Below are 27,744 nucleotides of genomic sequence, written 5' to 3' on the forward strand. Positions count from 1 at the left end.
GCGCTGTGGCGCTTGTGTCCTCTGCGAGCGCTGATTAAATGAGCCCGGCGAAGAAGAAGCGCTGCAGCTGTTCATCATAAGAGTGTGTGATGTGTTTGGTAGTATTTGCTCATTACACTGACATCTATTCAGTTTTCAGGTACGTAAATCCTCCGCAACATTCACACGAAAATGACTCGTTAAATAGTGATTTATTTAGATGTGCGTGTCCTCTCAGTCCGTTGGGATAAAGTACAGCGTCTCTGACTGACATAAACACAAACACACTGAGATTAAAGTCATTCATTCTTTTGAACGCACGGTGAACTCTTCATCAAAGCGCTGTTTCAATCATCTGCTTTTAGATATTAGTCGTAACTGTTGTCACAAACGCACAGTAGGTTTTTAAAGAGTGTTTATTTCAACACAAATTAAGTGTCTATGATAAGGCAGGTCCTTTGGCATATTTATGTTTTCAGTCGTTTTTACACAAAACAACAGTAGCGTTGACCATTTGTGTTGTGCACTTTTACAAAAATGTACCTCAGTGAGCCAGGATTTCTGCCAAAATATCAGTCATTACTATAAAACTGCTGTAACTTTTTGTTAGTCAGTGCTGTTAACAACAACAACAACAACAACAAAAGCATAGTGAAGAGATGAATTTGAAATGTATGCTTTTGTGTAATAATTATTATTGTGTTAAATGATGGTAGAGTAATATGTTGCTTAGGTTCATTCATTGGTCCAATGAATTTTTTTTGTTTTTTACCATTCTTTGCATCAAATTATGTAAATGGGAGTTAGAAGCAAAAATGCTAACACAATTCACGAAATGGAGAAAGGATGGTTTCGAGTGCTGTTTTCCTGAATATCAGCACAATTGGCAATTTTACGCAACTAGTGTATAAAATCAATATCGCAAGTTCAATTTTAGACACTTTTTTTCCCTTTTTTTTCTTCTCTAGTTAATTTTTCCTAAATAGTTCCAAGCAAATCCCCAGCAGAATCGTTTTGTCGATGTGTCTCCATGCAACAAACTGTGGTGTTTCATTGGATACTGATTTCATTTGATTGACATTTTTTAACTTATAATGTATGAATTTAATGTAAAAGATAATGGATGCATTAAATAAGATTTGAAAATTGACCTTAAAAAGATTAAAATGCCCCTGGAAATTTAAAGGAATGGAAAAGTTAGTTTGTCAATGTAGGATGTTGTTCATTGGGACTTGCTTATGACATGTTTTAAAGTCCAGGGTCACACTTTATTTCCATAGTCTACATTAGACACTGCATGTACACTAATGTGCATTAGTGTTAGTAGAATACATTGACATATAGTTGGTAAAGGGTCTTATTGTCAGTAGAATGTCTGTCTGTTGGGGAGCATCAAAATAAAATGTTAGCAGATTAAAGAGTTAGTTTACCCAAAAATCAGACACCGTAAGGCTTTCGTTCATTTTCTGAACACAAATGAAGATATTTTTTATTTAATCAGAGCTTTCTGTCCCTCCATTGACGGCTACACAACTACCATTTTGATGCTTCAAAAAGTTCATAAAGAGATCATAAAACTAATTAATATGAATTTGAGTCCAAATTCTGAATTGCTGAGGGAAGATACTGATATGTGCGTGAGAAGCAAGAGTCAAAGAAATGACTCATGGGCTCTAGCAAAACATTATTGTCTAATAAGTCATATGGATTAGTTTTATGATCTCTTTATGAACTTTTTGAAGTATCAAAGTGGTAGCTGTGTCTTCATTTGTGTTCAGAAGATGAGTAAAAGTCTTCTGAACGGGTTTGGAACGACACGGGTGAGTAATTAAAGGACTAGTTCACCCAAAAAAAGAAAATTGTCATTAATTCCTCACCCTCGTGTCGTTCGACACCCGCCAGACCTCCGTTCATCTTCAGACACAGATGAAGATATTCGTGTTGAAATCCGATGGCTCAGAAAGGCCTTCATTGACACCAATGTCATTTCCTCTCTCAAGACCCATAAAGGCACTAAAGACGTCGTCACAAAGCCCATCTCACTACAGCGGCTCTACAATCATTTATGAAGCCACGAGAATAGTTTCTGTGTGCAAAAAAAACTAAATAACGACTTGTATAGTGATGGGCCGATTTCAAAACACTACTTTGTAAAGCAGCGAGCTGTTATGAATCAGCGTATCGATTCATGATTCGCATCGCGTGTCAAACTGCTGAAATCACGTGGCTTTGGCGATCTCGAACTGCTGATTTGATACACTGATTCATAACGGTTTCGAAGCTTTACGTGTTTTGAAATCTGCTCATCGCTATATAAGTTGTTATTTCGTTTTTTTGTTTGCGCACAAACTATTCTCGTGGCTTCATAAAATGATTATAGAGCCGCTGTAGTGAGATGGGCTTTGTATCGACGTCTTTAGTGCCTTTATGGGTCTTGAGAGAGGAAATGACATTGGTGTCAATGAAGGCCTTTCTGAGCCATCGGATTTCAACAAAAATATCTTCATTTGTGTTCTCAAGATGAACGGAGGTCTGACGGGTGTCGAATGATATAAGGGTGAAGAAGTAATGACAGAATTTTCTTTTTTTGGTTGAACTAACCTTTTAATGGCAGTCACGTAGTTGCAAAGTTAATTATAGTTAGTAGAATCTCTAAAGTGAACTATTAAAATACATTTTTACCATTTTCGGTTTTAGTGGGGAGTTGGTGTAGCTGCAATGATGTCCAAGCAGAGCACATTGACCGCAGCTTTGGCCACTATGCTAGGAGCCACTCTCGGTGGTCTCTTCCTCTGGCGCAGCATCCGCACTCAGAAGAAAAAGGCCCTCAAGGGCCCTGCTTCGGCTGAGCCCATACAAGCCCAGCTTGAAGCCGAAATCATCCCCTCTCCAGAGCCGCCAGCACCGCCACACACCCAGAAGCTTCTGCGAGCACAAACACTGTTAGAGGTGCCGCCTGTGATCGTGAGCTCTCTGGAGGAGTGGGAAGCGCTTTGGCCTGCGTTTCAAAAGGACCTTTCGGTGTGTCCGGTTTTGGGATTGGACTGTGAATGGGTAAAAAGCATGCGTGTAAGCATGGCTCTGTATGTGTCCGAATGTTAAAGGGTTAGTTCACCCAAAAATGAAATTGATGTCATTACTGACTCCCCACTAATGTTGTTCCTCACCCGTAAGACCTCCGTTCATCTTCACACACAGTTTAAGATATTTTATATTTAGTCTGAGAGGGTATGCAAACTATACTGTCCATGTCCAGAAAGGGAATAAAAACATCATCACAGTAGTCCATATGAGACATCAGTGGGTTAATTAGAGTCTCTTGAAGCATCCAAAATACATTTGGGTCACTTAGATACGCTCTCGAACTAAATATAAAATATCTTAAACTGTGTCTGAAGATGAACAGAGGTCTTACGGGTGTGGAACGACATTAGGGGAGTCATGGCATCAATTTCATTTTTGGGTGAACTAACCCTTTAATGTTGTCTCGGTAGCATCAGTGCGTTCCTTCACCAGATGTCGTCTGCTTCCACAGGTGTCTGTCAAAGGCAAGGCCTCCGCGGTTTCCTTACTCCAGTTGGCAACGTTCTCCGGCCGCTGTATGCTGGTCCGACTGCTGACGTTTCGTGATGCGCAGCTTCCTCTACCTAAGGCTCTCGTGGGGGTCCTGTCTGACCCCCGTGTGCTGAAGGTCGGGGTGGGCTGTTATGAGGATGGGAAGCGCCTCACCCATGATCATGGTCTGAGTCTGAGTTGCACCGTGGACTTGCGTTACCTGGCCCTCAGACAGAGGTAAGGCCTCAATTTGATCTCAGGCTTTACAATCATTATAATTTTACTCTCGAAGTAAACCAGTCAGCTTATTTATAGAGCTCTAATTAAAATACTGTGTTGTATGAAATCACCAAACATGCATTAAAGTATTACATTAATACTATGTAGTATTTTTGCAGTAAAATATCCAAAAACCACTAGGCCTGTTTTAAATATTTTGTTCATTTGAGTACCTACAATATACCAAATGTTTCCAACTATTTGTAAATTGTGAGAAAATTGCTATTTTAACTAAGGACCCGGAACGTCTGAGCATAGCGTCTGAGGGAGTCGCCTGTCAATCGCGTCATATCTGCGCTACTCTCGGTTTCTGGTTTTATTTGTCAGGAGCGCTTTACTCTTAGCAGTGTGAACAAGTGAACGCACGGAGTAACGTCATAACATCATTTTCAACACACTTAAATGTATCTAATATGATCAACAGAGCTGCTTTACCTCATAATCATAACCGGAAGAGCGGATCAGTGCAGGCGCCCGGCGACTGTGTCCCGTCCCGTTATAATAAAAGTCCCGGTGTTCGCGAGGCGGGTATTTGTTTAATAATTGCTCCAGCGCCTGTGCTCAGCTCCACAACACTCACTCCTGCTCTGCTTTACAGTACAGTAACGTTAATAACCGCATGCATGAACATGATTTCTGCCCCAAAAGTCCTATCCCAATTTTTTTTTTTTTCCCCACCGGCTGTGAGGTGAAGACCACTTGTCCCAAGATGCTGCGCTCAAACTAGGCGTCATCAAACTACGCATTTGTTTTGAATAGGCGCCCTCCAGTGGACGGAAAGTTGCATAGTGCACCTTTAATACATTTACTTTATTATTTAAAAGATTGATCTCGATTCAAACACCCACGTGAGCATATTGCTAAATGATAAAGCTCTGTCTGTTAAATATTTGACAAGTAAACATTCAGATCACAGTAATACTGGAATAAATGTTTATAGTTAAAGGTGCACAATGCAACTTTCCGTCCACTAGAGGGCACCTATTCAAAACAAATGTGTAGTTTGATGACGCCAAGTTTGAGCGCAGCATCTTGGGAGATGTGGTCTTCACCTCACAGCCGGTGGAAAAGAATCGGGATAGGACTTTTGGGGCAGAAATCATGTTCATGGATGAGATTATTAACGTTACTGTACTGTAAAGCAGAGCAGGAGTGAGTGTTGTGGAGCTGAGCACAGGCGCTGGAGCGATTATTAAACAAATACCCGCCTCGCGAGCACCGGGACTTTGATTATAACGGGACGGGACACAGTCGCCGGGCGCATCCACTGATCGGCTCTTCCGGTTATGTTTATGAGGTAATGCAGCTCTTAAATGTATCCAATATGATAAACAGTGTGTTTAAAATGATGTTATGACGTTCCTCGGTGCGTTCACTTGTTCACACTGCTAAGAATAAAGCGCTCCTGACAAATAAAACCAGAAACCGAGAGTAGCGCAGATATGACGCGATTGACAGGCGACTCCCTCAGACGCTATGCTCAGACGTTCAGGCTCATTGGTTAAAATAGCAATTTTCTCAATTTACAAATAGTTAGAAACATTTGGGATATTGTAAGAACTCAACTGAACAAAATATATAACACCGGCCTAGTGGTTTTTGGATATTTTACTGCAAAAATACTACATAGTGCACCTCTAAGTAACTTGACCCTTCAAAGATTCATTACACCAGCAGGTGACTGTTAAAAATGTATTTGTCATTGAATCATTCATTCAAGAGATTTGTTCAAAAACTGATTCATCCAATACATCTACAAATGTCAAGTCACATTTATTTAAATAGTTCTTTATACAATACAGATTGATAACAGAACTGGAAAATAAGTGTTCATGTTATAAAATTCATCAATCATGAAACAAATTCAATCCAGCTTTAAAGAGCTCTACAGAAGACAAGTGTCATCATTATTCAGTGTAGTGACTCAGTGTTAGTGTAATTATCCATCTCGGTTCAGTTCAAATGTTTAAGCTGAGTGTTCAGTGACGATTGGCAGTCATGATTTCAAATCTCAATGGCTCTCATTTATCAAGTGCATACACCAAATTTCCAGCGTACACCCAAACCCACGGTGACTGAGATTTATCAATATGGACGTTGGCGTACGGCACGCTCAAATCCTCTGCCGAGCAGCTCAGGAGGCGGTGTACGCACGTTTGGAGTTAGTGCGAAAAAAATGTGCAGAAAAACAATTCCTAACACCACAAAACGCACTGACAAGATATGCTATATTATGACTCACTGTAAAAAAACAACAACAACAACATAGTGATTATAAACTTCAGTGTTTCTTTTTGTGCAACACGAACTTCAATGTTTAATTTGTGTGATACCAAACATTTGATTTGTAGGCATGTATTCCTGCAGTTGCGAGCCTGTGTGCGCTTTACCTGACGTTTCAGGGTTAGGCCCGGCAGCTGCGCACGCACTGGGACTGAAAATAATTCAGACTGACAAAATAATAATGACATTCTTCTTCTTTTAAATAATAAAATAAATAATAACGACATTCTTCTTCTTTTAAATAATAAAATAAATAATAACGACATTCTTCTTCTAAATAACAATAAGCGTCATTTAATAATACAAATAATAATAAGAATCTTACAAATTGTCATGCAATTATTAATGTGAATGAATGGTACTCCACATCACATCATCATCACTATCGTACACCCCAATACATGTGCCGTGATACGAAATTAAATGCTAATTGTTTCAAAACATGTGCTGTAAAATAATGCATTGTGATGGTAATTTCTCATCCAAACAGCTATTTAACCCTCATGTGGTGTTCACCTTTGGTGTTCCTGGTCAAAAATGACCGGCCCATAAAAAAAAAGCTTATAAATCACTCATTAAACCATATTTTTCACCCAATCTTGGATTCGATCTTTTTGTCAACATGTTTTCTTTCAATTAGGACTGGTTTTATATTTTGATTTGCATCTGAATAATCATAGGCCTCATTTATTTGAGAGTAGGCATTTCATTTGAGTAATTTTTTATTTTTTTGAATAATTTTGTAAATATTAAAGGGGTACTTCAGCGCTGGGAAGATGAATCTGTATTTAAACTGGGTCATCAATGCAGTAGAAATGTGAAATTATTTTTGAATTTGGTGCTTTCTAGACTGAGAAAAGACAGAAAATGTATTTTTGTCCCATGGGGATGAAAGACTACAATTCTCAGAACGCTTCGCTGCCCTGTGAGGCCACTCCCAAAGCCACCAACTTCATTACTGTGACTGAGTTAGAGAACAGACACTACAATTAAAAACTGAACGTGTCTGTTCAATATAATGAGTGAGTCACCGCGCGAGTATCACAGCACTGAGCACTAACTGTACGAGTGATGAGAGCTGAAGTAATCGCGATCACACTCGCGGCATACATTCACAACGCGAGTTCAGTCTGGCGCGTTTCAGGTCATGCCTTTGCAAGCTTAACTTTCATAGAAATGAATTTGAGAAGTTAAAAGACTTACATTGCTCACCATAGCTCCGTTTAAATGATCCTGTAGCTGCAAGCTGAGCTCTCCCTGCAAGCTGAGTGTTATCTCCCATCCCCCAATGCCGGATTCAAAACATGCGGAAATGGCTCCCTCTGCTGGCTGTAGTCTTTAGCCTCTGGGCAAACATTCCTCCTATGATGCAAAAATCGTCAATTTGCATCATAGGAGGAATTTTTCCAGAAATAAAATGCATAAATCTCTCGTCTCAGGGAGATATGAGGAGGGAAAGCACAATAATTTGAATATACTCCAGGGTTTCTACTGATACAAAGCCATATGCTAATCGCTGAAGTAACCCTTTAAATAAAATCAGCAGAAAATTGGTATTGTTGATCACACTAGTCTACTCTGTTTCACCAGGAATTTTGTTTTGAAACTTTCGTTTTGTAAAAAATATGGCACATAGTCACACTTGTGGTGTTCCCGGTCAAAAATGACCGGCCTATAAAAAAGTTTATAAATCACTCATGCCATATTTTCACCCAATCTTGGATTCAATCTTTTTGTCAACTTGTTCGCTTTCAATTAGGACTTGAACACCACATGAGGGTTAAACTGCTGTATTACGCTTCTCAACCCCCACACTATTAACAGTACTCGTATTTTGGTCTATTTTGTGTTTGTGGGCGCCTTTAATCCCACTCTTTTAACTCCCAAATAAAACAATTTAGTTTTTTCCACCTGATGATGGTCTTGATCGCCACATCGGAGAACTTTCGCTTCTTTGCCGTCTTCCGTGTCTCCATGGTGTAAAATGAGGGCGTCGGGGAGGCGGAGACTTGAATATATAGGGGCGTGTTATTCTAATGACGATCAATTGTATTGCGCACACCTGGATTGCAGAGGTGCGCACAGCTTCATAAATCAGGCGGTGAGAGGAGTGTAAGCATAATCTTAAGCCATCATATACGCCGTTTCTACGCAAGATTGATAAATGAGGGCCTGTAAGTCTGTGACACTTGTAACCGCTTACGGTGATGTTGTCTGTGTTGAAGGCAAGCGGTGCTGAATAATGGTTTGAGTCTGAAGTCTCTGGCTGCAGATCTGCTGAATGTCACCCTGGACAAATCTCTGGAGCTGCGCTGCAGTGACTGGGAGGCGGATGTGTTGACCCAGGAGCAGGTGAGGAATAGAGCCTAGGTCTCCAACCCTTCACTGTCCTGCAGAGTTTATTACCAACCTGCTTGAGATCACCTGGCCTGGGAAAATACATTTTATTTATTTTTTCAAGCAATCCTGGGGCCTATTGCACAAAACTAGGATAAGGGATTAAGCCTGGATAGCTTGGTTATCCTGGCTCTATTTATTCGCTAATATATAGTCATCTTTCATTATCGTTATCGTTCTTGGTGTGAATGTGCCTTCAGGGTATGTTTACACCACAGCGGTGTACTAAATCTTGCATTTAGATGACAAGATCACCAGTATATCCCGGCTTTATCCCTTATTCTAGTTTTGTGCAGTAGGCCCCTGGAGTGCTTGATCATCTGGTTCGGGTGTGTTTAGGGCTGCAACTAGAGCTCTGTGGAATGTATTTTTCAATCCCGCCAGATTATGTACCGATCTCACCTAAAATGTGTTCGTTTTTTGTTTTGTTTTGTCCTGTTAAAGTGCTGTTTCCGTGTTTTTTTTCCTTCTTTCTAGGCTTGGTTGTGTTTATGGGGCGCAGTATAACCTGTCTTTTTATGATGTCACTAGGGCTGTTCGATTCCAGGTTTTTTGGAGTCGACTCCGATTCCCGACTCCCGCTGTGGGAGTCTATGGAATCGACTCCTCGACTCCATTTACTTTACATCAATACAGGGTTAAAAATCAGACAATTGCTGTTGTTACACACTTAAATTATTTCCTTGCAACACAAAGTCCTAAAATCCTCTTGTTAAAACCGCACACTTTTGGTGTGGCCATCCAAATTAGTTCAATTTAGCGATGACTATCGTGGCTATCAACATTTCTGTATCTATTATATAACCTAGGAAAAGTTACGAAAAAAGATGTTGTCGAGTGATGGCGCTAAACGCACATGATCATTGTCTTAAAAGGTGAGTTAAAGATACTATAAAATAATGCACACTATTGATGCGTTTCTTCTTGATATTTTTATGATTTATGGTTAGTTTAATAAACACATGGTAAATCTATATTTATTGCAATAATATATAGCCTACCATCAATTATACCAAAGCTTGCATGGACAAAGCATATAATTACAAACTAAAGTCGCCATGATTGTTTTTTATTTCTAAAGTAAGCACTCAAATAAATGTGTTTGACAGTTTCTGCGACGTACAGCTCTCTGACATGGTGTACACAACGTCAGTGTATTACCTCGTGGCTTGCTTCATTTCACTCACTCCTTGCTTCAGTAAATTCAGTAAAATAGAGCGATTTCGGACACGGTAACAGAGTCAACACCGAGAGTCGATTCCTGTACTGCAGGTAGACTCCGACTCGGGGGCTATTCAGAGTCGAGGAACCGACTCTTTTGGAGTCGACTCCCCATCACTAGATGTCACCAACCCAGGAAGAAGCTCGTTGTAGTCCAAACCAGCCATTTTTGTAGGAACTGCCATAACTTTAAAAGGCAATATCTCCGTTTGCATTGAACTTTCAGCGCTGTAACTTTGCAGGTACTGTTTATGCTCAAGCAGCAACATTACACACTAAAGTTAAAAAACTCAAATCGCATTTTTTTTTTTTTTGGGTCGATTCAACATTTAAATTCGGCGTCAGGCCGTTGGTGAGAAGGAGAACTGAGATTTGGCTTTGGCGAACTCATCAGTGCATGGGAATAAGAGCAAAATTGATTAAAACGAGCAAGTAAATAAAAACTGAACAGACAGAAAGCAGTTAATGTTTGCTAGTTGAGTCACCTGTAGTCCTGTTGGTTCAGTTCAGGTTCAGCACGGACGGCTTTCATCAGCGCTAGTTCCTTAGTGTCTGTTTGGTGTGTCTCTAGCTTAAGAAAATATGAGCATTTGGGACGGGTGAAAAAATAACATGATTTTATCCTGACCACATGTTATGACAATAATGTCCAGTAGATAGCAGCTGCCTGCTCTTTAGTGTTCTTTAGAAATCCTTAGTGCACTGCTTAGGGCCTGGTTTCACAGACAGGGCTAAGACTAAGCCAAGATTAGGCCTTAGTACAATTAGGATATTTAAGGAGCTTTTATTAATGTGCTGTAGAAAAATAAAACCATTGAGACAAAACAGTGGCACTGTCAAATTTTAAGATGTGCAAGTTGCTTTCAGGTAAAACAGCTCAAACATGCATTTTAGTCTGGGACTAGCTCAAGCCTTGTCTGTGGTACTGGGGGTAGAAGTTATTTAATAATTTTTTAGACATTATCCAACTATTTGTCTTGTCTTTTTTTTTTTTTAAATTTAAGCCTTTTTTGTTTTTAATGCTCAGTCATAGACTCCCATTCATTTCACTCTCTCGCTGTCTGTAGTTTTGTCGTCTGCCGCTTTAAGGCCAGTTCACACATCACTGACAGACACAGGCCGATGCCATCAGATCACCGCATGTCACTTCTCAGACATTTTTAAGAGGCCGTTTTTCCAGTCCATTGTTGTAAAAGCGCTACACGGACATCTTTTACTGTTGTTTTGTCTTTTGCGTCGTCTCGCACATGACACCGCATTATAAAAACACAGTAAACTTTTACCTTTTACAAAACGCATCTCTGGATCTTGCTTTTTTTCCCCTTTTTTTTATTCAGTTTTTTTGTTCCCCTGACCTGCGTCTTGTATTTTTAATAGCTAAAACACATTCTGTGTGAACCGACCCTATCATTCAGCATGTTCAATCAGCGAAAACGAGCTCCAGCAGACTCTGAACATACTGATCTGACAAAACCCAACAAAGAGTCTGTTGCCGTCTGACGCTCAGTGCTCAAGCTCTTAAAATGGGGTGGGTTCTAGTCTCTCGTATCCAGACCTTCAGTCTGACAGCCGACTCCATAGCAGCTTTCATTGTCTAAGGGACCGCCCAGAGGCCGACTGACTGACATGTAAAGCAACCACTCACAGTTTGTTTTAGAGGCGTGAAAATATAATGTTGACGTCACTACAGTAACAGACCGGTGTGTAAAACTCTTAGATGTCTATACCGAGAACTGCACATACTTCCAGTGTTTAGTTGCCTCTTAGTGCTCATTGTCACATTTGTAAACTCGACAGCGTTCTTCTTCCAGGAGGGAGTTTGGCGTAACGGCATTTGTTTCCAGGTGGACCACACATCTCCTGGACGTCGCGTCGGATGACGACTTCAAAAATCATGAAGTGTTTCCAATTAAGTGTGCCGTATGTATCAGACTTTCAGCCAACGGTGCATGGCGGGCGGATTCTGATAGGATGTCAATCAAAAAATCTTTCTGAAAGTGATTCCAGTTAGGTCGCTCCATTGTGCCGTTATAGTTTTCGTATGGACTTTGCTATTCTTTTTCACTTAGGACAATTTAAAAATTTAATTTTTATCTTTTCATACTATATCCACCAGATGACCTATGCAGCACATGATGCCCAGATCTCTATTGCCCTGTTTCTCCACCTGCTGGGGTTGAACAAAGAGCCCCGTCTGCCCACTGAGGGTGAGGCAGCGTTTACCCAGCTGGCCTCCTGTTGCCAGGGGCTGGTTGATGTGCCCTTTAGGGGGCGCTATGGTGGAGAGGGGGAAGAAGGGGAGAGAAGGCGGCGGAGCCGAAAGTCCACCGTGGACAGTCCTGAGTCTGGAGACCAGCAAGTTCCAGACCCACGGCGGAACAAACGCAAACCACTAGGAGTCGGTTACTCGGCCCGGTAAGGAATATTTTAGCCTGGTTAAAACCAAACCACTCTCAGTAGTAACGGAGTTATGGTCTGGCAGAGCTTCATAAGCCGTATTCGGACTGGATTAGATTAACATGGGGACGTGGGGGTAAAGTAATTATTACCAGAGGTTCTCTGTGATTATAGTCCCGTCTGAATGTGCCATCTCGGTAGTCATTACGGACAATGTCAGTAAAGGTTACAGAGACTTTTACCTTCTGTAAAAAGGTCCGGAAAAATTACCTCAGGTAATACTAATCCCGTTCGAATAGACCCGCTGTAAAAATGCATGGTAACATTCCGTAATTTCCTGTTTAAAAGTTTTTTAAAAAAAATGCATTTTGCGAGTTTGGAGGCGCTTGAAGCATTCGGTTGTGTTGTAGGTGGAGGGACAACTCTGTGGCAAACCTCCAGTATTTTTCCGCATATCATTTAAAGCAAAAAGATCAAGCTCTGAAGATCAAAGCACTTATTAGAGGCACAACACTTATTTTAGGTCTAGGAAAGTGTCTATTTCAAACACAATACAATCAGAATAGTTAGACTGTACCTAACTGTTTATTAAAAACACATATAGCCTGAGGCGGAGTTCAGACTGGCTTTTATGTTGTTTGTTCACATGATAACAGCAACGTCATACGCACATGACGACAACAAGGTTACTGTGGTGCGGAAAGCGAGTTAATCCCAAGGGGGTAATCTAGCACTCGGAAAGCGTTCCACCCATAGGGGCTGCCATTGCTAAACAAGCCATCACCTGCTGTTAGCATCCCATTGACTCCCATTCATTTTTGAGTCACTTTGACAGTGAATAACTTGACATCTGAGGCGTTTAAAGACTCCATTTGCCCATTGTTTATTTCTAAAGAAACACGACAATGCATAAAAGTCTCCGTTACCTTGTATCTTACACCACCCGTAGAAGCTGTTTTTGTAAAAGTAGGTTAACAATTGCGTCATAACCAACGCGACTATCGCACAGTTGAGAAATTACCGTATAGACCTAAGGAGACGCTCGCAGGCAATCTTTTACTGTCTATGAAACAGTCGGGGGGATATGAAGACATAAAGTCTGATAAAGTCAAGGGAGAAGAATGGGGAGAAGCCCATAGTGAGCCAAAAGCAACGGGAGAAAATATTTAAACAACGTGATTCAGATTTCACTTTCCACAACTACTAGAAGACCTCCAGCTGTCAGACAGGAGGCTCCCGTCTCATCTACGTCGTCAAGCTCAGTCAAGTTCACTCAGCCATCAGGAAGTGAGTGCCTCTGATTGGCCTCATTTTCCGCCGTTGAAGTCAATGGGATAGCTCTGTCCATTTCTTTTACCGTCTATGGTTAATCCTCCCACTTCTGCTAGTTTAACTAAGATGTCTTATCCCGCGTGAATTGGCCATTAATATTACAGACGTCCTGAGGTAAAATTACTTTACCCCCCACGTCCCCATGTCAATCTAATCCTGTCCGATTAGGGCTATAGACAAATCATTTCCAAAGGGGCGTCACCAACAGACATCGCTCAAATGCCTCTGGGCGCAATTGAATAGACCTAAAACCAATCAGAGCGATGAACATGACGTATGCAGAGGGCTCTCGCTATAGGGGGTCGCACTCCGGACGTGAAGCTCAGCGTCGCGCCACGTCTTAAATTCAAACACATTGTTTTCAATGAGTGTATGCACAACAGCAGCGACATTCGGCGCCTGTCCACAGCGACTCAGGAAGCTGATCAGAATTCTACCGTGCCACAGAGTGCCATTTCAAGGTTTTATATTAAATGTATATAATATTTCCCTCAAATCGTCAATGTACATACTGATTTCACCCTTTTCTACAAGATACACCCATTGTAGAGGTTTGAAATCTTGAAATATGCAATGGCTTACACTAATAACTGTCTAACATTATTCCAGGCAGCTATTCCCATTCACAGTGTCCATTGTCAGCCCAGCACAGTTCAATAAATCCACTTCAGAAACGTTGTTGAAATAAAAGATGAAAATCTCCGGTTTTATTCCTTGGTTTCAGATTTACAAAAGAGAATGTGAGCTGACTAAAACACTTCTAGTTACTATAATGAAATAAAAGATTCCTAACAGAGAATTAGCTAAAAGTTGGCAGTTATAAGGTAAGAAAACCGTTCGCTTCCACAGTTCTCAAGATCTGAATCACATAAAGAAAATCAACGCAACGTAGCCGGAGTTGATCTGTTCTTAAAGAGGCAGTACACTATTTTACCAATATGTACCAAATCCTAATAAACACATGAATTTTAGTAAGCTTTTAACCTTTTAAGTATCATATAACATTTTAACCATTACATGAACTTCTAAATGAAATTATTTACCTTTTTAACATTAATTCTCATTCACATTACTATGAATTGTACTTTGGCCTCTACATACCCGGCCCCTAATTGCCTTCTATCCTAGAAGCAATTACAACTTTAAATGTCTTCCTTCTGAATAAACTCATTAACAGTCCTTTTTATACTGCTTCCTGAAGTAAGCAGAGTTTAGTTATCGGCCTCTCAAGCTCATTCGTCTTTGTCTTTACTCGAACCTTGCGGACCACTCCATGCTCGTCCTCCATAGTCTTAACGATTCTTCCCATCAGCCATGATCCCCTGGGGGCTGATTCGTCAACAATCAAGACTACATCTCCTGGAATGAAGTTCCGTGATGAATGGTTCCATTTCTGTCTCTTTTGGAGTTGAGGCAGATATTCCTTGGCCCAGCGCTTCCAGAATAGATCGCTCATATACTGGACTTGCCTCCATCTTTTACGGGCATAAGTATCCTCCTTATGGAAGAGTCCTGGTGGTAAGTTGGGGTTAGTCTTGAGCAGGAGTAGATGCTGTGGGGTAAGAGCTTCCAGATCATTTATATCATTGGAAGGCATGGTAATAGGCCTACTATTCAGAATGGCTTCACATTCACAGAAGAACGTCTGAAGACCTTCCTCATCCAAGTTTTGCTCTCTCAGTATGGCACCCATGATTTTCCTGATGGAGCGGATGATTCTCTCCCACACCCCTCCATGGTGGGATCCGGATGGCGGATTGAATAACCATCTGATGTCACGTTGGAGCAAGCTGTTCTCGATTTGTGAAGTATTCCACTCTTTTATTGCCTTTCTGAGCTCATGATCAGCTCCAACAAAGTTGGTCCCATTATCAGATCTCATCTCTTTCACCTGACCTCTTCTTGCAATGAAGCGACGCAGAGCTTGAATAAAGGAGTCTGTTTCCAATGATGTTGCCATTTCTATGTGGACCGCACGACATGCAAGGCAGGTAAATATCACCCCATATCTTTTTACACATGATCTTCCACATTTAATGTTAAATGGCCCAAATAGATCCACTCCAGTTCTGGTGAAGGGTGGTTCGTCTGGTACGACTCTGTTTCTTGGCAAGTCCGCCATCATTTGTGTGCCTGATGCACCATGTTGTCTTCGACAGATAGTACACCGTGACAACATTCTTCTGATTGAAGAAGGAGCATCGATAATCCAATACTTTTGACGTACATGAGACAAAACATGATTACGTCCACTGTGTCCCAGCCGCTCATGTGAATCTTGGAGAATCAGATCAGACACACGATGGTTCTTAGGCAGGATCATAGGATGCTTGGCTTCGGCTGGCATGGATGCTCGACTAAGCCTCCCTCCAACACGAAGGATTCCCTCTTCAAGTTGTGGATTCAGTCTGAAGATTCGACTACTCTTCTTGATGGAGTCCTTTCTCTGAAGAGCAGATATCTCTTCCTGGAACCTACTTTGCTGACAATGGCTGATGATATCCCTCTCAGCTTGTCGCAGATTGTCCACGGTCAGGTAAGTCCGTTTGAGACTCTTTTTATAGCTTAACATCTCCCTGTTCACCCGTTGTTGGTCACTGTACAAACCATTCATCTCCTTTCTCTTCCTTGACAGGTTTACCAGAGTTCCCTTGAGTCGTGTGAGCCACGCCACAGCCTTCTTGAGGTGTATCCATGAAGAATAGTATCCAATTAGTTGTTGCATTGCATCAGTGCTTTCTTCTACTGTTGTAGCATTGACAAGTATGCCTTTCTTGACCTCAGGATCTTCAGCCGTGAGCTCTTCTTGCTGATCGTGCTTATCTGGCCATTCCTTTTCAGGTTTACTGAGGAAGACAGGCCCTGTGATCCAAGCTTCGTTCTTCATGAAGACACCCACCCTTTGTCCCCTGGAAGCACAATCCGCAGGATTCAACTGAGTGTTGACATAGCTCCATTGCTGCACTTTTGATGCTTGCAAGATTATGGCAATCCTGTTCGCCACAAATGTCTTAAATCTGGTGTTCTCATTTGCTAAGTACTTGAGTACGGCAGTACTGTCCGTCCAAAACCTGGAATCTGACAGTGGCAATTGTAGTTCTTTTTTCAGCATGACATCCACCTTTACTGCTAAGACAGCCGCTGTCAGCTCCATCCGCGGGATGGTTGGTGGTTTGAGAGGAGTGACCCTTGCCTTTCCCAAGACAAATGAGCAGCATATTTGGTTGCTACTGTTCTTCTGGACTAAGTAAGTAACAGTACCATAGCCTGTTTCGCACGCGTCACAAAAGTGATGCAGCCGAGCGTGTACCGTTTTTCCAAACTCAGGGGGCTTAAAGCACCGATCCACTCCAAAGTCAGTGAGCTGTTGAAGCTCTTCAGTCCACTCTGTCCATTGTTGTGCAAGATGTTCTGGCACAGTGTCATCCCAGCCTATTCTTAGTCTACACAATTCTTGCAGGATGTTTCTAGCTGGCAGTATGACTGGCGACAACATTCCCAGTGGGTCGTAGACTGAACTCATTGTAGACAAGATTCCTCTCCTGGTGAGAGGCTTCTGATCTATGTGCACGTGGAACTTGAACTGATCTGACCGGATACACCACTGTACTCCCAAAGCTCTCTTGATGGCAAATGAATCCTGGTCAAGATCAAGATCTTTGACTTCTGTTGCCCGATCCTCAAGTGGAATGTTTGACAACACGTTTCGATTGTTCGTCGTCCATTTTGTCAGTCTAAAACCTCCTGTTTGACAGATGGCCTTCAAGTCCTGGAGTAGTTTAATTGCTTCTTGTTCAGTGGCAACTGATTTCAAACAATCGTCTACATAAAAATTATTTAAAACTGTATCCAATACTGCTGCACCAAACATGTTCTTGTTGTCCTCAGCACACCTTCTCAACGCATAACTCGCGCAGCTTGGTGAGGAGGTGGCTCCAAACAAGTGTACCTCCATTCTGTACTCTTGCAGCTCCTTTGAGGTGTCTCCTTCTGGCCACCACAAAAACCTGAGGAGGTCAGCATCTTCTGATGGGACTTTGACCTGGTGGAACATCGATTCCACATCTGCCATGATTGCGACTCGCTCTTGACGGAATCTAGTCAAGACACCTACCAGACTGCTTGTCATGTCAGGCCCTTGCAGTAATTGTTCATTGAGTGTGGTTCCTTGGTACGAAGCACCACAGTCGAATACCACTCGCATTTTATGCTTCTTTGGGTGGTAAACACCGTGATGCGGAATAAACCACACCTTTCCATCACTCCGATTTAGTTCTTCATCTGGAACATTTACAGCATAGCCCTTCTTTATCACATCATTCATGAAGCAGACATAATCCTCTTTAAACATCTGATTTCTCTGAAGCTTCTTTTTCATGTTGAGAGCTCGTTGCTCGGTCATTGGTCTGTTGTTGGGCATTTTCACATCTTTGTTCTTCAACGGCAGACCAATAGAGTAGTGGCCATTGACCAGCTTTGCTGATTTGGAGACTCTGTCCATAAACAGTTTATCTTCCTTAGACATTTCTAACTGCTCTCCTTGAGTATTCTCAGGAAAATCATACTTGAATTGCTGAGTCCATAAGTCTTCGAGTCGAGCCACTGAGATCCGATTCATCTGGATCTGCGGGTATCCATTCTTTGTCCAACTTCTGATGTTCTCACGCAGCGGTCCATTTACTGTCCATCCCAAAGCTGTGCGTACTGCATACGGCCCATCCTTGACACTGCGGATTACCTCTTCTGGCTCCAAAGCCTTTGCCACATCAGTCCCAATCAGAAGACCAATATCCGCGTTGATTGATGGAATTCGTACACCTCGTAGATGTGGCCACCTATCCACATCTTCTTGGGTTGGAATGTTCTCTTTACTTGCGGGAATGAACTTTTGTGAGAAAACACCAGCAAGCTCGATAAAGTCATCACCTTCTAGGCTACTCACTTCTAGATCTGATACAGCTTTACATGAAACTGTCTTTTGGTCTCCCATTGTAGTTAGTAGGATGTTCACGTTTTTTCCTTGCAGGTGAAGGTCATTTGCCAGCTTGTCAGTGCAGAAAGAGGCGTTACTCCCTGGATCCATGAATGCATAACAAGTCAGCACCTTGTTGCCTTTCTTTGCCTTTACTCTCACAGGAACAATTGCGAGGACACTACCTGTACCCCCGACCCCAGTCTGAGAGCATGCTTCCCCTGCATCCACGAATCCACTGACAACGGTTTGCCCTTCCTTTGGAGACTCCTCCTCTGGCTCCTCCTGTGAAGCCTCTTCCTTTGGTAAATCTTTACTTTTCTGCTTTATGTGTAAGAGCGTAGGGTGTGTTGCTGAACATATCTGACAGCTCTTCTTTTCTTCACAGGCATTACTCATGTGTCCTCCTATAAGACAACTGAAACAAAGTCCTTTGCTCTTAAGGAATTCAAGCTTTTCTTTATGCAGCTTTCTTTGAAGTTTCTTGCACTGTTCCATGGTATGATCTCCCTGACAGAAGATACAAGGTTTCATGAAGGCTTTGTCCATGTTTGTTCCCTTCTCCTGAGCTTTCTTGTTTCCAGCACCAGCAGCATCTTTCTTAGCTTTCTGTTCTTTTACTTCGGTGGCTAGTGTTGTGATGTTTTTCCTTCCACTTGACCTTTCAGTCTGACGCTTTGTTTGTCCTGAGATTTCGCCAAACACAGGGTGTGCTGCTATTTCAGCCTGCGTGTTGACAAATGACACTACGTCTTTAAACTTTGTCCGCCGATCTTGATTTTTCTGAATGTCTATGGCGACACTCCTGAATCTCTCTCTCAGCCTGTATGGGAGCTTTGATATGATCGTGCGCATGTTAGCAGCATTTTCCATCTCTTCTAAGTACTCCAGATCTGACATTGCATTATTGCAGTTTGTCATAAAGAGGGCGTATGCTTCGAGTGCTTTGGTGTCATCTGCTTTAATGGCAGGCCAATTTAAAGCCTTGTCAAGGTATGCCATGGATATCTTATATTTATCACCAAAGCGTTCCTTTAGCAGTCTCTTGGCTTCAGAGTAACCCTGATCTGGATCCATATGAAAACAGCTGCGCACCAAGTCGTTAGGCTGCCCATTTGTGTGCTGTTCTAGATAGTAAAGCCGATCTTTGCTGTTTTCAGTCTTGCTTTCTATGCGGTGCTCAAAAGCTCTCATGAAGAGACGATATTCTAATGGATCTCCCTTAAAAACTGGAATGTTCGGTGATGGCAATGTAGATAGCCTTTGCTGCTTTATTAGGCTTTCAGTGATGTTGTTTTGCCGTTGCATGATGGTAACCAGATTATCTGAGTGATTATCTGAAGGGACATGAGCTCGTATCGCATCTGCGCCTCTTCCACTAATGTGGCTATGCTCAGTTCTGCTGCCAGCCAAACTCCTCTTACTGTGGCTGACATCACGCTTCCTTGGTGCAGACATCAATATTTCCACCATACTGCCTTTGGTTCTACCTGACACATCTGAATGTTCATATTTTCTTAACACGGCTAATTGTGCATCAGTTGCAGCGAGCCCTGCTTGCAGCTCCAACTGTTCTTTTTCAACCTTGAGCTGTAGTTCGTGCTCCTCTAAAGTCTGTCTTTTTCTCAATGTAGCTGACTTGGCTAACAGAGCAGCTCTTTCTAATTCAACCTTTAAGCGCTCAGCACGAGCTGACGATGTTGCAGAAGTAGCTGAAACAGACTTAGATTTTCTGGACTTGCTGGAAGTGACTGACACACTATCTTCAGGATGTATCTGCTCACTAACTTTGTTAGCCTCTTCTCTGCGTAGTATTGCATTCTGTATCCATGCATTCACTTCGAGCACAAATTCTCTGTGCTCCTTATTTCTTGGCTCAAACCAATCCCTTTGATCTGTTTCCAAATTCTCTACACATTCAATCTGGCAGAATATGTCTTTAACGTCTGCATTTATTTTACTGAATTTCTTTATCAGTGTTTCATACTTAGCCAACAGTTCCTTTGCTATGATTTCCACATTTGCATCGTCATCCATTAAAGCATGCAATTCGTTCTTTTTCTCAGTAAGTTGTCCTAGTATGGCTCTTCTAGAGTTTATTTTCGTTTGCAGATTATATTCCAATGCTTTAAATGTTGGTTTAACCACTCGCTTTTCCTCAGTTAGGCTTACCATGGATTCTGTTCCTGTTTCCGTCATGATTGCTTTGATAGTCCGTTCGTTTGCTTTTTTTTTTTTTACAAGTTCACTTGCCACAGTCGCGCAACAGCAACGACGAACTAGTTGAGATCGTTAACAATCCACTTAGCGCTCACCAGCCATGAGCACAGCACATGTACAGGCTAGTCAGTCCCTCGTTGAACCTTCATTCACGTTCCACTTTCCACAAACCTCTCCAAAGGCTCGTTATCCAATGTCAAGCTGGTTTTCTTACTATTGTAGAGGTTTGAAATCTTGAAATATGCAATGGCTTACACTAATAACTGTCTAACATTATTCCAGGCAGCTATTCCCATTCACAGTGTCCATTGTCAGCCCAGCACAGTTCAATAAATCCACTTCAGAAACGTTGTTGAAATAAAAGATGAAAATCTCCGGTTTTATTCCTTGGTTTCAGATTTACAAAAGAGAATGTGAGCTGACTAAAACACTTCTTCTAGTTACTATAATGAAATAAAAGATTCCTAACAGAGAATTAGCTAAAAGTTGGCAGTTATAAGGTAAGAAAACCGTTCGCTTCCACAGTTCTCAAGATCTGAATCACATAAAGAAAATCAACGCAACGTAGCCGGAGTTGATCTGTTCTTAAAGAGGCAGTACACTATTTTACCAATATGTACCAAATCCTAATAAACACATGAATTTTAGTAAGCTTTTAACCTTTTAAGTATCATATAACATTTTAACCATTACATGAACTTCTAAATGAAATTATTTACCTTTTTAACATTAATTCTCATTCACATTACTATGAATTGTACTTTGGCCTCTACACCCATCGTTTCTTGCAGCTCTTCTGTCAGAAGTTGATTCAAAATTGAACTTGCGTATTTAATGTGCTGTAACTGGATAAATAAATGCTCAAACCGCTCGTGCAAAAATAATGATTAAAAACATGCTTACGCCATCAGGACACACGTTTTGCATTTTCCCTTGAATGTGTAGGCTACTGGTATTTTAAGTTGTTTACAGATCGTGTTGCATTGTACCTTGAGGATTAAAATTACAGAGACAATTACTTCACTCATTTTTGCTTCCACTTAACAGCAAATATGACCAGAATGTATTAATATTTTAACTGTTTTGCATGCATGTACAGCGAAACTAGGATAACTTAAGCATCACATTAATGAAAAGATGACTTATTCATCAATTATTACTTGTTAGCCTACTATTTATCAGTACTACTACACAGGTTAGAACATCATCTACAATATTGATTAAATATGTCACTTAAGACCAGCGCATGCATTAAGTTAACCCAGAGATCTGTATGAATGACATTGCTGGATCAGATCCAATACTTACTGGATGATGGATCGTTATGGTAATGTCATCGTGCTACAGGCTGCAGCGAGGGGTGTCTCCCTTTAAGACCCATTCGTTTAGCCACCAAAGGGGCAAGCTGGTATACCAGACTTTTGCCTTCTCCAGTCGGTATGATAGCGATAACCTATTTTATAGATATAAAGGCTTCGAGTGTTGTTCTTTGCTCAGGTTTTAACGAAAAGGAAAAGTTCGCTTAAAACGGATGCGCACTCAATATCTGATTCGAACAAGTGATGTTCCACGGTGGCATCCATCTAATGTACAAAATCTGCTTCACCGTCGCTGCACTGTCGTCATCGTGTGAAACCTGCCCCAACATTTCTGATCGGTGCCGTGATTTCAAGGGATTAGAAATGGGCTTGAATGGGCTCTTTGCCAGACTCTTTGCAGAGCAAATCTAAATTTGCCAAAAGTTGTCTGGGTTTTCCCAGGCTAGGAATATTTGGTAGATTTTCCTGGAATTGGTAATGCATCTGACTAAAGATAATGAAATGCTTTTCTTTCGATATGATGTTGAAGTTGAGAATACAAATTAGAACAAACCTTTTGCACAATTTGTAATATTGTAATATTTAAATATTTTAAATATTTGGATCAAAGGATATGAAGTGAGTGGTTTTTTTTTTGTCTTCATTCAGGAAATCACCCCTTTATGATAACTGCTTCCTTCATGCTCCTGATGGTCAGCCGCTCTGCACATGTGACAAGAAGAAAGCAAAATGGTACCTGGAAAAGGGTATAGGAGGTGCGCAATGTTATAAATGTGGAATTTATAAATGCTACTTTGATTTACAGGATACCATCGGCCCTGATCATTGGCTGGGTTTAAAAAATCAGCCGATGGCCAATAGTGAAAATAATAGCTCTTATCGGCCAGTACCAGTACTGATTATTGGCCGATACATCTGTGCATTGCCCGTTACGGTGCAATGCACTTACAATTACGTACTAAGGAGACCTTCAAAAAAAGCATAACCGTTTATTATATTTACAATGATAAATATTGAAGTGGGCCAGGATCCAAAAAAAGGGTTACACTGTATTTTAAGTTGCCCATGTTAGTGTAACTACACAATTTAGTACTGAGTAATATTAAATAACTTGTACTTACTGTAGGTTATTGTTTGGTTTAGGGTTAGTTACTTGTTTAAGTTACTGTTATTACTGTAGTTAGTACATATAACGTGCAACAAGGAAACTGTAAAAGTGTTAGCAAAAATGTGGACGGTGGACACTGGGGTTGTACTTTAACTAGTTGACTTAAATGCTCTGCCATGACGCTTTAAGCGTAATGTTGACTAGTCGCTGATCATTGCTTATAAAGGGGGGGACAACAGGTCTGCTTTTATACTCCGTTTACAGCGTTTAAAATGACAAACGCATACTCTGAGAGCGCTCCACAAGATGTTTGATTATAACATCTGGAAGCTCAATTAATCAGGTGACTGCACAGCTTTTAAACAGCTTATTTTACATGTAAGCTAATCACCCTTAATTATAAAATAATGGTTTAAGATATGATTACTCATAACTGCATATTTTACAGAAATGGCTTTTAAAGATTAATGTTTAAGTGCAAAAATATTAGTAATTCACCTTGTGCTTTTAGTTCGGTCAGGCGGTAGCATGCGGTCTAGACACACAAGTCCAAATATTTCAAAGCAACTGAAGGTCAAATTGGATGTTGGTCAGAGCGTGAGAAGACGGCTGTACTAGAGCGGTGTATTAGTTTCGGGTTCAAAATGATCCTTTGTATAATGTCTAATATAATTGAGTAAAATGATCTGCACATGATTTTAATCTCAGAATTGGTCAGTGAAGATCCCTTCGTTGTCCGGCTGCTGTTTGAGCCATCAGGCCGTCCCGACTCACAGAAAGACTACTACCTCACAGCCAAAGAGAATCTCTGTGTGGTGTGCGGAAAAGCCGAGTCTTACATCAGGTTCGTCTTGTGATTTCTTGAGTTTGTTTTGAATTATTCTTTTTTCTCATGCATTTGTTACCACTGTTTTAATTAATTTCTATGTAAAGCACTTTGAATTGCCATTGGGTATGAAATGTGCTATACAAATAACTTGCCTTGCCTTGAAAGTGGGACTTGTCTTCTCAACTTCTGTTTGTCCATTTTAACCTAGGAAGAACATTGTCCCACACGAGTACAGGCGTCACTTCCCGGCTGAGATGAAGGACCACAACTCGCACGACATCCTGTTGCTGTGCACTTCCTGTCACGCTGCCTCAAACGTGCACGATGGGATCCTGAAGCAGCAGCTGGCCGAGGAACACTCGGCTCCGCAGGGGTGCGAGGAGGGCATTCGGCTTCTAGAGGACGCGGACCGTCGACGGGTGCGCTCGGCCGCACGGGCTCTCCTCAGTGCCAGCAACGGGATGCCTGAATCCAGAAAGGAGGAGCTCCTGTCAGTCATCCAGAGCTTCTTCTGCAGCGGACAGCAGGAGGTCACGCAAGAGATGCTTCAGAAAGCTGCAGCATTGGAAACCAGGTTAGATTCATATGCGAGTGGAAGCTCCTGCAGTTTCTCTTGAAGCCAATACGGAAGTGACTTAAACTGTAGTTCATTGACTGGCCACTAGGGAGCAGAATCTCATTGAGCCCCATGTTAAAATGCCCAACTTTACGGCAGAAAAAAACATGTTTACAGCCTGTTACAAATTGGGGTTTTGGTCTAAACGGTTAATTTTGCCCTTCATGACAACTGTGAGGGGGTGAATTTTTTTATAAGTCATTTGTTTACTTTATATAAAGCCTTAAGGTTCTGCATAGTTAAGGGTGTGTCCACTTTGAGTGACAGGTGGATTGCCGTTTGTCTGCTGTCTGATAGTCATTGTGTCACCTCAGCTCCGCCCACATCCTGCCTCTTTGCCCATTTTCTGTTATCCAGGCGTGATTAATCGATGACGCGCTGCTAAGATGGCGACGGCCAGCTCGTCTCTACTGTCTCTCGCACTTCAGAATCCTATGGGTGACGTCACAGACACTACGTCCATATATTTTTATAGTCTATGTCTCTACTTATTGTAGCTTATTTTGACCCCCCACATAATAGGTGGAAAGTTGGGCTGTCAACAAATATTCTAAATTCGAATATATATTTGAATAGTACAACAAAAAAAAAATGAAAGAAGTTGGAAAAAAAGCGCCTGCGGAAGTAGCGGCGTGGCTGTCTGCTTTGCGAGTGGGTGCGCTCATGGGCGTGCCAGAGGGTTCAGCAAATCCGCTGCTTCCACTGGTTTATTTAGGGTTTCATGTCATGGAGAAGTTCCATGTTTAGCACAGCAGAGCTCGCACGGAGTGTTCAATGTGCTGTAAAACTTCAATTAATATTTGTTTCAATCACTGAATAAAGCCTGCTATATTTGGGACTAGAGTCGCGACCTTAAATTGCTTGCACAAAACTCTTGATCAGCTCTCAAAGTTTGTTCATTTAAACCGTTATGCGCAGAGAGAGTGAAGATGAGGGCGAGAGAGTTTTTGTGTAATACGTTTATATACGTTTAATTTAAATAGACTGACTATACAGGCAGTTATGTCTCTGTATTAATTTGTCCTGTTATTGACGTAATGTGCGTCATTAACAAAATGTGCAACCAGATGTTCGAATATCCGTGTTTTTTAGAGGGAATATTCAAATGTCATTTTTAAGCAATTTTTACAGCCCTAATGGGAAGTGGCCACCTGACAGCTCAAATCAAAGTGCCCGTATTATGCTATACTGCCCGGCCAAAAAAGTCGCTGTTTGGATTCAAATGGGCAAATTCATAACGAGTTTATGATTGGATGATTATTGCAGTGATTATGATGTTTTTAGCATGTTATGTTTGGCATCAGTTCTTCAAGAACTAACTAATGGAGTGTGTAGATTTTCATTTCACATCATGGTTATATTCCAGGATGACAATGTAAAGATTCATCAGTTTAAACCGTGAAAGAATGGTTGGGAGGGATCACCTTCGAATACAGAACCCTCAACGGCATTAAAAAGTTAAATTACCCAAATTTAATTTTTATTTAGGGTTTTTATGTGCACAAAAACTATTCTCGTGGCTTCATAAAATGATTGTAGAGCCGCTGTAGTGAGATGGGCTTTGTAACGACGTCTTTAGTGCCTTTATGGGTCTTGAGAGAGGAAATGACATTGGTGTCAATGAAGGCCTTTCTGAGCCATCGGATTTCAATTTCAATTCAATCATTTGTGTTCTGAAGATGAACGGAGGTCTGACGGGTGTCAGACAACATTAGGGTGAGGAATTAATTACAATTTTTGGGGGAATTAACCCTTTAACTTAAAGGGTTACTTCAGCGGTTTCTTTCAATACAGATACAACTAGTTGGGCCAAGTTGCTGAGCACCAGTTCTGTGTGTTGTCATGTGTTAATGTACTTACGAATGTCAAGATTTGGACTGATGGGGTTCTGAAAGTTGATGTCTTCTACCTTTGCAGGATCTTCAACGAGAGTTATGTGCCACACGGACTGAAGGTAGTGCAGGCGTATGCCGAACATGGTCTGCGCGGCCTGATGGAGCTGGAGCGCTGCTGGAGACAACACTTCCTGACCAGCATGCAGCCCCGCCATTTGCCCCCTCTCTGGTCCGTCAACCACAACCACGACAAATATCTGCGCAAGTATGGCGAGGACCTTCAAATTCAGCTCAATTGAGCTCCTCGCCACTCGAACAAAAAGACCTTGTGCTACTACTGCTAGAATAGGAAGGTTCCCACTGCGTGTTTAACACCTTGGTGTCCTGTCCTATGTCGTTTGAGTGTGTACCGGAGAGACTTGCCCTGGCCACAGACAAGCCCTGGTGTTGACTTCCAAATGAGAAAAAAAACACAACCTAAGACTAGACTGTGGCCCCAGATTGACCGGGATCTAAGGGACCAGATGGAGATTGGGTACGAGACTCTTTGGGGATCGGAAGCCACTGTGGTGAACGGCAGAACGTTAAACTCAAGGATGGTGTGAGAAAAAATGGTGAAAATAACAGCGTAATGTGCACACTTTTTAATGTTGAAAATGTTGAAAAGCATTCTCATTTCCCTGTGAAAAGTAGCGTATACTGTATTTTAACCAGCCCGAACCTGCTCTTCTTAAATCCTAATCGTCAAGTGAACACGAGATTCATAGGTGGGTTTGAGGCCATATTAAATATTTTGTTGTGTGTTAAATCAGTTTGTCTTTTGAGGCTATAAAGAAATGTCATTTTTACTTAAATGCCAATAATGGAGCTTTATCATTTCGGTTTAAGATTTCAGGCTGTTTTTTTGTTCGGTGGGTTTTGAGGAAAACTCCATTTATCATTGAAAGACTGGACCAAATTGAGCACAGCTTGGCAAATCATCTCTGTACTATAATCCTTCTGAAGGTCAGGACACCTCCAAAACATACCAGCACATCTTTCGGTGTGTGTATATATACCCCTGACCCACTGAAGATGGGATAAAATGATGCTGGAAGAAATGAATTATCAACATTCTTCCCCCGATCAAGATTTCCCAGTGCCAGTGTGTGTTGTATTTGCAGTTACAGCCAGAGAGATTCAGCTCCATGGATGTTAACGCATATAAATGGCCAAATCAAGAAAACTGACATCTGAGCCTAACATTCATAATTTAACTTAAGAAACACTACAGCTTTCCTTTTTATTTGCATTTGTCAAGATGCAACCTATTAAAAGTTGCCGTGTTTCCTTAATGTCAAATAAAATAAAATAAAATTCATATCTTAAGACTGGATGAGTTGGTGGTTGTCAGTTTTTCTTT

The 27,744-nt window shown here is 41.4% G+C and overlaps 1 protein-coding gene across 2 annotated transcripts; it reads left to right on the forward strand.

The window, feature by feature from the left end:
* LOC137091598 (exonuclease 3'-5' domain-containing protein 2-like) lies at positions 1 to 27,715 on the forward strand. Of its 2 annotated transcripts, none has more exons than XM_067456184.1 (9): positions 1 to 139; positions 2,677 to 3,048; positions 3,515 to 3,771; positions 8,322 to 8,448; positions 11,831 to 12,129; positions 22,603 to 22,709; positions 23,771 to 23,906; positions 24,100 to 24,465; positions 26,425 to 27,715. In XM_067456184.1, the coding sequence occupies exons 2-9, from the start codon at positions 2,698 to 2,700 to the stop codon at positions 26,639 to 26,641; spliced, it is 1,860 nt and encodes a 619-aa protein (XP_067312285.1). In that variant the 5' UTR covers positions 1 to 139; positions 2,677 to 2,697; the 3' UTR covers positions 26,642 to 27,715. The 2 variants fall into 2 exon arrangements, with proteins under 2 accessions (XP_067312285.1, XP_067312286.1); XM_067456185.1 differs by having other exon boundaries at positions 2,677 to 3,033.
* Positions 27,716 to 27,744: the final 29 nt, after the last annotated feature.

This window comes from Pseudorasbora parva, chromosome 10 (assembly GCF_024679245.1).
Source record: "Pseudorasbora parva isolate DD20220531a chromosome 10, ASM2467924v1, whole genome shotgun sequence".
NCBI classification, from domain to species: domain Eukaryota; kingdom Metazoa; phylum Chordata; class Actinopteri; order Cypriniformes; family Gobionidae; genus Pseudorasbora; species Pseudorasbora parva.

Coding starts and splice junctions, on each gene's coding strand:
- LOC137091598 (XM_067456184.1), top strand. CDS start 2,698: ATGATGTCCAAGCAGAGCACATTGACCGCAGCTTTGGCCACTATGCTA. Junction 12,130..22,602: donor GGAGTCGGTTACTCGGCCCG/GTAAGGAATATT, acceptor GTCTTCATTCAG/GAAATCACCCCTTTATGATA. Junction 24,466..26,424: donor GCTGCAGCATTGGAAACCAG/GTTAGATTCATA, acceptor CTACCTTTGCAG/GATCTTCAACGAGAGTTATG.